Genomic DNA, 10,120 nt, shown 5'->3' on the forward strand with positions numbered 1-10,120 from the left:
CGGGCTGCTGCTCCAGTTTCAACTGTTCTGCCTGCGGCTATGGAACCCTGACCTGTTCACCGGACGTGCAACCTGTCCCAGACCTGCTGTTTTCAACTCTCTAGAGACAGCAGGAGCGGTAGAGATACTCTGAATGTTCGGCTATGAAAAGCCAACTGACATTTACTCCTGAGGTGCTGCCTTGTTGCACCCTCGACAACCAATGTGATTATTATTATTTGACCCTGCTGGTCATCTATGAACATTTGAACATCTTGGCCATGTTCTGTTATAATCTCCACCTGGCACAACCAGAAGAGGACTGGCCACCCCTCATTGCCTGGTTCCTCTCTAGGTTTCTTCCTAGGTTTTGGCCTTTCTAGGGAGTTTTTCCTAGCCACCGTGCTTCTACAACTGCATTGCTTGCTGTTTGGGGTTTTAGGCTGGGTTTCTGTACAGCACTTTGTGACATCAGCTGATGTAAGAAGGGCTTTATAAATAAATTTGATTTGATAGCAATCTGGTGACCGACAACACAGTCCAAAGATTAGTTGATTCATGAGCTGGGGAATACAACCGTTTCACTTCACTAAATCTATGTCAAGTATTATTTCACATTTTAGATTTTACAAAACGAACATAATGTAGGCTATTTGTAAAACTAACATAATACATTATTATACGTGTCGTTAGCTGTTTCAGTGTATCCCAAAAGGTCAACAACATTTAGGTTGTTGTCCGGATTCATCTAATCAAAGGCTTGTTGATGAGTTGATTAGCTGAATCAGGTGTGTTGGTGCAGTAACTAAAATGTGAATCCCTTTGGGTTCCCAGGACCAGGATTGGGAACCAGTGATGTAACTCTATGTGTTGTACTAATGACCAACAGGTAATGATGATACAGTATATAAGCCTGTTGTCTCTGCCCAGGTACTCACACTAGACCTGGGCTGTCAGGTCCACCATATCACCTGAGGAGGTGGGTTCAACTTTACATTTACATGATAAACAGTGGCTTTAGTAGTTGATGGAGATGTTGACATTCTGGTATTTAGTTTGATGTCTGAAGTGAGTGGTTTAATTAACTATTTTTTAGCAACTGGTATCAAATGCAGTAACATTGAATACATAAATAAACACAATTTAAATATAATATTAATTAATTTATTATTATAAATTATTTGCAAATACAATTCTGATGAACTTGGATAATTTCCTTTCTACTAACGATGCTTCAATTATGTTTTTGTCAACAGGTGAAGTAATGTACAGTTTTGAATATATCTTTATTTGTGATAATGTATTTCCACAGATTATCACCAGCCAGAGGGAGACGTTAACACCTCCAGTCAGGATGAGTTCCCTGACCTCTGACCCTAACCAGACAGACGTCAACACCATCATCCGACCCCCTTACTTCTTCATCAGTGGTTTCATAGCCATCCCCGACATGAACTACTACTACATCTTCCTCTGTTTAGTTTACATCATCTCTCTGGTAAGGCCGTAGCTCTGGTCCAGGGTGTTACTAACTAGCTCTGGTCCATGGTGTTACTAACTACTTCTGTTGCAGGGTGTTACTAACCAGCTCTGGTCCAGGGTGTTACTAACCAGCTCTGGTCCAGGGTGTTACTAACCAGCTCTGGTCCAGGGTGTTACTAACCAGCTCTGGTCCAGGGTGTTACTAACCAGCTCTGGTCCAAGGTGTTACCACCTAGCTCTGGTCCAGGATGTTACTTACTAGCTCTGGTCTAGGGTGTTACTAACTTAAGAACTTACATTTTGGGTCATTTCTGCTGTGTGTGTGTGTGTGTGTGTGTGTGTGTGTGTGTGTGTGTGTGTGTGTGTTGGGTCTAGGTTGGCAACACCTTCGTCATGACTGGCATCTACGTGGACCGCAGTCTCCACAGGTAATCAGACCTCTTTAATCTCATTAACACAATACAGTGTATAACAGCCTTAATTGGACATTCTATCTTATTGAAGTCCCCGTTCCCCTGGACCTCACAGACATGTGTGTGGGAGCCTGCCCTGCTCCCCGTTCCCCTGGACCTCACAGACATGTGTGTGGGAGCCTGCCATGCTCCCCGATCTCCAAATCAAATTTTATTTGTCACATACACATGGTTAGCAGATGTTAATGCGAGTGTAGCGAAATGCTTGTGCTTCTAGTTCCGACAATGCAGTAATAACCAACAAGTAATCTAGCTAACAATTCCAAAACGACTACCTTATAGACACAAGTGTAAGGGGATAAAGAATATGTACATAAAGATATATGAATGAGTGATGGTACAGAGCGGCATAGGCAAGATACAGTAGATGGTATTGAGTGCAGTATATACAGATGAGATGAGTATGTAAACAAAGTGGCATAGTTAAAGTGGCTAGTGATACATGTATTACATAAAGATGCAGTAGATGATATAGAGTACAGTATATACGTATACATATGAGATGAATAATGTAGGGTATGTAAACATTATATTAGGTAGCATTGTTTAAAGTGGCTAGTGATATATTTTACATCATTTCCCATCAATTCCCATTATTAAAGTGGCTGGAGTTGAGTCAGTGTGTTGGCAGCAGCCACTCAATGTTAGTGGTGGCTGTTTAACAGTCTGATGGCCTTGAGATAGAAGCTGTTTTTCAGTCTCTCGGTCCCAGCTTTGATGCACCTGTACTGACCTCGCCTTCTGGATGATAGCGGGGTGAACAGGCAGTGGCTCGGGTGGTTGTTGTCCTTGATGATCTTTATGGCCTTCCTGTGACATCGGGTGGTGTAGGTGTCCTGGAGGGCAGGTAGTTTGCCCCGGGTGATGCGTTGTGCAGACCTCACTACCCTCTGGAGAGCCTTACGGTTGTGGGCGGAGCAGTTGCCGTACCAGGCGGTGATACAGCCCGCCAGGATGCTCTCGATTGCGCATCTGTAGAAGTTTGTGAGTGCTTTTGGTGACAAGCCGAATTTCTTCAGCCTCCTGAGATTGAAGAGGCGCTGCTGCGCCTTCTTCACCATGCTGTCTGTGTGGGTGGACCAATTCAGTTTGTCTGTGATGTGTACGCCGAGGAACTTAAAACTTGCTACCCTCTCAACCACTGTTCCATCGATGTGGATAGGGGGGTGTTCCCTCTGCTGTTTCCTGAAGTCCACAATCATCTCCTTAGTTTTGTTGACGTTGAGTGTGAGGTTATTTTCCTGACACCACACTCCGAGGGCCCTCACCTCCTCCCTGTAGGCCATCTCGTCGTTGTTGGTAATCAAGCCTACCACTGTTGTGTCGTCCGCAAACTTGATGATTGAGTTGGAGGCGTGCGTGACCACGCAGTCGTGGGTGAACAGGGAGTACAGGAGAGGGCTCAGAACGCACCCTTGTGGGGCCCCTCCGTTACATAATACTTATATTATTATTATGTTACTTATAGTAACATATACTTATAGTTACTTATAGTGAATATAATATAATATAATAGAACCTGTAGTGACGCCCAGCACGTGAACGGTACATTGCTGTACATTGCTGTGTTCAACCTGGACCTCACAGACATGTGTCTGGGAGCCTGCCCTGCTCCCTGATCTCTGTTACATGATATTTATATTAATATTAAAAGATATCTATGTTCTGACCTTGCAGCCCCAAGTACATCGCTGTGTTCAACCTGGCCTTCACAGACGTGTGTGAAAGCACGGCCCTGGTTCCCAAGCTGCTGGATATGTTTCTGTTCAGCAGACAGCTCATCTCCTACGACCAGTGTCTCACGAGCCTCTTCTTCGTCTTCCTCTTCATCACCATGCAGTCCTTCAACCTCACCATCCTGTCCTATGACAGACTGGTGGCCATCTGCTACCCGCTCAGGTCTCAGATAATACATCACATTATTAACTCAATTAAAATAACATTCAGAAACACAATTTAATTTTACCCTTCTGGGATATTTTTTATTTATTTTGAATTGAATAATTTGATTTGACAATTTATTCAAATGTATTTATTAAATGTATTATATAAAAGAAATACGATTTAACATGGATTCACTACTTTTAAAATCATATATAAGGATATAGTTACCTGACAGGGGAAACACCTTGATCACAAAGGAGGATTACCAGGGTGAGGTTCGGCCACTCTGGTCGTGCTGACCCCTGCAAGTTCTCCAAATGTGGGAATCTCGACTGAATAATTTTATATATGAAAAACATATAAAGACAAATCATATAAAACATTGGCGATAATAACACAATAAAGTCGAACATCTTTTCCCCCACAGAGATGCAATTAAATGACCAGAGGGGCTGTGTCATCAACTCTCAAAGTTCCATTGTAATGTTCTTTCCAGGTACCACATGATGATCACTCACAGGTCCATGCTCCAGCTGACGGGGGCCGCCTGGGCGTTTGCTGTGTTGATGGTGTTGATCTCTGTGTGTCTCATCACCCGGCTCTCTTTCTGTAGGTTAGTATGTAGCGTGTTGTAGTGCACCAACTCCACCGCAAAAGCATAGCTTCTGTGAAGCATAGATTTATCTGTTAAATCACATCAAACTATTGGTTTCAGACGTACGAACCTCCAGTCCAATGACTTGCTGGTGCAAAAAAATCAATTCATGATAAAATACAGTATAGTAGATATAAATATAGTCGAATATAATATATCCTTACGTTGATGAATGCTCCCGCTGTTTTATTGTCAGACTTGATCAAGACGTGCGGGTCAACACCTGCTCTTTCCATGACTGACTAGGTGAATCCAGGTTTAACCTATGATCCCTTATTGATGTCACTTGTTTAAACCTGATATTGATCCCTTCGCGCGCCAATCCCTTTAGCGGGATCGATTTGACAACACCCAGTGAAATTGCAGAGCGCCAAATTCAAACTTCAAGATAACAGAAAATATTAGTGTATTACATCAAAATAAAGCTTAACTTCTTGTTCATCCAGCCGCAGTGTCAGATTTCAAAAAGCAGATTATCTGAGGACTGCGCCCCGAATACAAACACATGAAAGTAATTTTCAACCAGGCAGGTGGCGACACAAAAGTCAGAAATAACGATATAATAAATGCCTTACTCATTAAGATCTTCTTCTTTTTGTAATCTCAAATGTCTCAGTGACACAATGAATGGTCGTTTTGTTCGATAAATTCCTTCTTTATATCCCCAAAATGTCCATTTATTTGGCGCGTTTGATTCAGAAATACACCGGTCCCAACATGCCCACAAAGGATCTAATAAGTTACCTGTAAACTTGGTCCAAACATTTCAAACAACGTTCCTAATCCAACCTCAGGTATCCTGAAACGTAAATAATTGACAAAATTTAAGACGGGATAAACTGTTTCCAATACCGGATAAAAACAACGTGAAGCGCGTTCCAGTTCACGCACCAAACAGTAGAATCCATCTGGACACAAACAAAGAACAGCTGTACTTCTTCATTTCTCAAAAGAAAAACATTGAACAATTTCTAAAGACTGTTGACATCTAGTGGAAGCCATAGGAACTGCAACCAGGTTCCTATTAAATTTCCCATAGAAACTTATTGGGAAATACTATGACCTCAATTGTTTTCCCCCTGGAAGGTTTGTCCTCGGGGTTTTGCCTGCCAAAACAGTTCTGTTATACGCACAGACATTTTAACAGTTTTAGAAACATTACTGTTTTCTATCCAAATCTACTAATAATATGCATATCCTAGCTTCTGGGCCTGAATAACAGGCAGTTTACTTTGGGCACACTTTTTTTTTCTCATCTACACACAATCAGGGATTAAAACCAAAATTATTTTCCAAATGTTTTGTTCCGAGCAGCAAAACACATTTCTGAAGCAGTTTGATCTCCAAAAAGTTCTGGAATTGTTCCTTTATGTTCCTTTAATAACCTTCATCTTGAATGTGAGAGAAATTCCAGTGGCGGAGGTGTACCAATAGCTGGTCGAGAGTTTTTTTGACACATTTCTGTTGTTCGCTCTAATATCTGGGTAATAACATGGTATATAATGTATTGTATTGTAGGTCTCTGGTGATCAACAGCTACTTCTGTGACCACGGTCCTCTGTTCCGTCTGGCGGCCCCCTGTTCTAATGTGGTCCCTAACATAGCGATGAGCGAAATCAACCCCTGTATAGTTCTCTATCTCCCAATGATCTTCATCATATCATCATACATCTGCATAACACACGCCCTGTTCACCATCACACTGCCCCAGGACAGGTGAGAAGTAATACTGATTGGAATAAGTAAGTCAAGTCAGTAAGTAGACTTGTCCAAGCCAGAACGGCCCATATGCTGATTGGTGTGAGGCCTCAGAAATATGTTTTTAGTTATGGACTTGTTACAGGAATGATAAATGCTGGGAAATATTGAGAATGCAATTAAACTGTATAGATAATCACATGGTGTACTGACACACATTCTCTCCCTCTCTCTCGCTCTCGCTCGCTCTCTCGCTCTCTCTTTCTTTCTCTCTCTATGTCCACCTCTTTCTCTCTCTGTCTCCCTCTCTCACCCTCCACCTCTCTTTCTCTCTCTACATCTCTCACCCTCCACCTCTCTCTCTCTCTCCCTCTCTCACCCTCCACCTCTCTCTCCCTCTCTCTCCCTCTCTCACCCTCCACCTCTCTCTCCCTATCTCCCTCTCTCAATCCACTTCTTTCTGTCTCTCTGTCTCTCTCCCTCTACCTCTCTTTCTCTCACTCCCTCTCTCTGTCCACTTCTTTCTGTCTCTCTCTTTCTCTCCCTTCACGTCTCTCCCTCTCTCTCTTTCTTACCCTCTCTCACGCTCTCTTTCCCTCTCTTTATCTCTCTCTCTGTTCCCCTCTCTGTTCCTCTCTCTCTCTCTCTCTCTCTCTCTCTCTCTCTCTCTCTCTCTCTCTCTCTCTCTCTCTCTCTCTCTCTTTATCTCTCTCTCTGTTCCCCTCTCTGTTCCTCTCTCTCTCTCTCTCTCTCTCTCTCTCTCTCTCTCTCTCTCTTTCCCAGACTCAGAGCCATTAAGACATGTACCTCACACCTAATACTGGTGGCCATATTCTACCTGCCAATTATTTTCACGTACTCTCTCTACACCATCATACCAACCAACGTCCGCATCATCAACCTCTCCCTGACCTCGATACTGCCACCAATGCTTAATCCCATCATATACGTTCTGAAGACGGAGGAGTTTAAGGTATCAGTCAAGAAGATGCTCAGAAGAGGGGCACAAAGAGCTGTGACGCAGGTCAAACCAACATGAAGTTCTTGAATTTTTTCTCTTAAAAATGATATATTTACAGTGCCTTCTGAAAGTATTCACACCTAACAGCCATTTTCAAGTCTTGGCATAGATTTTCAAGGCGATTTAAGTCTAAGCTGTAACTAAGCCACTCAGGAACATTCACTGTCACCATGGTAAGCAATGCCAGTGTATATTTGATCTTATGTTTTGGGTTATTGTCTTGCTGAACGGTGAATTTGTCTTCCAGTGTCTTTTGGAAAGCAGACTGAACCAGCTTTTCCTCTCGGATTTAGCCGGTGCTTAGTTTCTTTTTATCCTAAAAAACTCTAGTCCTTGCCGATGACAAGCATACCTATAACATGTTGCAGCCACCACCATGCATGGAAATATGTGGTACTTTGTGATCTGTTGAGTTGGATTTACCCCAACCATAACACTTTGTATTCAGGACATAAAGTTAACTTCTTATCCATTTCTTTTTGCAGTTTTACTTTAGTGCCTTATTGAAAACAGGACTCCTGTCTTGGAATATCTTTATTCTGCACAGGTTTCCTTCTTTTCAGGCTGTAATTTAGGTTAGTATTGTGGAGTAACTACAATGCTGTTGATCCATCCTCAGTTTTCTCCTATCACAGCCATTCAAATCTGCAACTGTTTTATGGCAGCTTCCTTCCTCTCCTGCAACTGAGTTAGGAAGAACTCATGTATCATGACACAAGGCAAGACACAGATGCAGACACAGGAGGCAGATGGTTGGATGTTTATTAATCCAAAAGGAGGAGGTGGGGGTGTTGATACACCATCCAAAGTGTAATGAATAACTTCATCATGCTCAAAGGGATATTCAATGTCTTATTATTTGTTAATGTTGATTTTTACCGATCAACAAATAGGTGGTCTTCTTTGCGAGGCATTGGAAGACCTCCCTGGTCTTCGTGATTGAATCTGTGATTGAAAATCACTGCTCGACTGAGGGACCTTTCAGATAATTGCATATGTGGGATACAAAGGTTAGGTAAGCAATCAAAAATCATTTTAAACATTATTATTGCACACCGAGGGAGTCCATGCAACTTATTATGTGAGTTGTTAAGCACATTTTTACTCAAGAACGTATTTGGACTTGCCATTATAAAGGAGTTGAATACTTATTAACTCAATATTATATTTCAGCTTTTAATTTGGAATTCATTTGTAAACATTTCTAAAAACATAAATTCCACGTTGACATTATGGGGTATTGTGTGGAGGCCAGTGACCCAAACATCTGAATGGAATCCATTTTAAATTCAGGCTGTAACACAACAACATGTGTGGTAATTCAAGAGGTGTGAATACATTCTGAAGGCTCAGTATATGATGTATATAAGCCTTTATAGCCATTCAATAAATAACATATATCAGTGTGATATCACGGTTTAATGTATTTAATGTGTATTTAGATATAGTTATATTTAGAAGTACTTGAAGTCTCAAATACATTTATATCTCTCTTTTACTATCTCGGTTGCTACTTATATATATTTCATTTTTCGATTGGAAGAAAGCTATGTGTAACTACAGTGGATCTGGCATAGTGAATGATTGCATTGTTGCTTCACTCAATGAAGTGAAGTGGTTTGAAAAACAAGTAAAATATGTACACTATATATAATATTGTACGTTTTCTTTCATTTGTTCTGGATTTTGGGACTATAAAATTATCCCTGGTGGCATGCCTGGTGGAATAAGTGTGTGTGTGAGAGCTGTGTATAAATTGACTATGCAAACAATTTGGGATTTTCCACACATTAATGTTTCACATAAAAATAAGAAGTGATGCAGTCAGTCTCTCCTCAACTCTTAGCCAAGAGAGACTGCCATGCATAGTATTTATATCAGCCCTCTGATTACAGTTAAGAGCAACATGTGCCGCTCTGTTCTGGGCCAGCTGCAGCTAGGTCTTTCCTTGCATCACTGGACCCCATGACTGGACAATAATCAAGATCAGACTAAACTAGAGCCTGAAGAACTTTCTTTTTGGAGTGTGGTGTTAAAAAAAGCAGAGCATCTCTTTATTACGGACAGATCTCTCCCCATCTTTGCAACCATTGAATCTATATGCTTTGACCGTGACAGTTTACAATCTAAGGTAACACCAAGTAATTTAGTCTCCTCAACTTGTTCAACAGCCACACCATTCATTACCAGATTCAGCTGAGGTCTAGCACTTAAGGAATGATTTGTACCATATACAATGCTCTTAGTTTTAGAGATGTTCCGGACCAGTTTATTACTGGCCACCCATTCCATCCCAGAAACTCTTTGTTAAGGGTATCAGTGACAGCATTAGCTGTGGTTGCTGATGAGTATGTGGTTGAATCATCAGCATACATGGACACGCATATTTTGTTTAATGCCAGTGGCAGGTCATTGGTGAAAATAGAAAAGAGTAGAGGGCCTAGAGAGCTGCCCTGCGGTACACCACACTTTACATGTTTGACATTAGAGACGCTTCCATTAAAGATTTCCCTTTGAGTTCCATTGGATAGATAGCTCTGAATCCACGATATGTCAGAGATTGAAAAGTCATAGCACTTAAGTTTTTTCAACAACAGGTTATGGTCAATAATATCAATGGCTGCACTGAAAACTAACAGTACAGCTCCCAGAATCTTCTTATTATATATTTATTTCAACCAATCATCAGTCATTTGTGTCAGTGCAGTACATGTTGAGTTCCCCTCTCTATAAGCATGCTGAAAAGTCTTGTTAATTTGTTTACAGAGAAAACGCATTGTATTTGGTCAAACACAATTTTTTCCAACAGTTTGCTAAAAGCTGGCAGCAAGCTTATATGTCTGCTGTTGGAATCAGTAAAGGCTGCTTTACCACTCTTGGGTAGCTGTTCTCCAGTGGACTCAATAGGCTGAGTGAAGGAGTGGGACT

At 41.4% G+C, this 10,120-nt stretch overlaps 2 protein-coding genes and 1 pseudogene across 2 annotated transcripts; 2 read left to right on the top strand and 1 right to left on the bottom strand.

Moving 5' to 3' along the window:
• The first annotated feature begins 1,297 nt into the window (after positions 1–1,297).
• Positions 1,298–7,275, top strand: LOC110534829 (olfactory receptor 8G17-like). The gene is made up of 6 exons (XM_021619770.3): positions 1,298–1,477; positions 1,837–1,889; positions 3,612–3,833; positions 4,315–4,431; positions 5,992–6,189; positions 6,955–7,275. The coding sequence occupies exons 1-6, from the start codon at positions 1,334–1,336 to the stop codon at positions 7,208–7,210; spliced, it is 990 nt and encodes a 329-aa protein (XP_021475445.3). The 5' UTR covers positions 1,298–1,333; the 3' UTR covers positions 7,211–7,275.
• Positions 1,984–4,610, bottom strand: LOC149979915 (uncharacterized). Its single transcript, XM_090188710.1, has 3 exons — positions 4,337–4,610; positions 2,673–4,150; positions 1,984–2,071 (listed from the first exon to the last, which is right to left on the bottom strand). The coding sequence occupies exons 2-3, from the start codon at positions 3,218–3,220 to the stop codon at positions 1,984–1,986; spliced, it is 636 nt and encodes a 211-aa protein (XP_090044836.1). The 5' UTR covers positions 3,221–4,150; positions 4,337–4,610.
• On the top strand, positions 4,039–4,168 carry LOC118937049 (U1 spliceosomal RNA; annotated as a pseudogene).
• Positions 7,276–10,120: the final 2,845 nt, after the last annotated feature.

This window comes from Oncorhynchus mykiss, chromosome 10, assembly GCF_057628025.1.
Source record: "Oncorhynchus mykiss isolate SJ-2025 chromosome 10, ASM5762802v1, whole genome shotgun sequence".
In the NCBI taxonomy this organism is placed as follows: Eukaryota; Metazoa; Chordata; class Actinopteri; order Salmoniformes; family Salmonidae; genus Oncorhynchus; species Oncorhynchus mykiss.

Bases quoted from the DNA above. Each gene is read 5' to 3' on its own strand.
- LOC110534829 (XM_021619770.3), top strand. From the start codon at position 1,334: ATGAGTTCCCTGACCTCTGACCCTAACCAGACAGACGTCAACACCATC. The intron at 1,478-1,836 runs GTAAGGCCGTAG...TGTTGGGTCTAG, and splicing joins TAGTTTACATCATCTCTCTG to GTTGGCAACACCTTCGTCAT. The intron at 3,834-4,314 runs GTCTCAGATAAT...TGTTCTTTCCAG, and splicing joins GCCATCTGCTACCCGCTCAG to GTACCACATGATGATCACTC.
- LOC149979915 (XM_090188710.1), bottom strand. From the start codon at position 3,220: ATGGCCTACAGGGAGGAGGTGAGGGCCCTCGGAGTGTGGTGTCAGGAA. The intron at 2,072-2,672 runs GCGAGGTCAGTA...TTTGATTTGGAG, and splicing joins ACCCCGCTATCATCCAGAAG to ATCGGGGAGCATGGCAGGCT.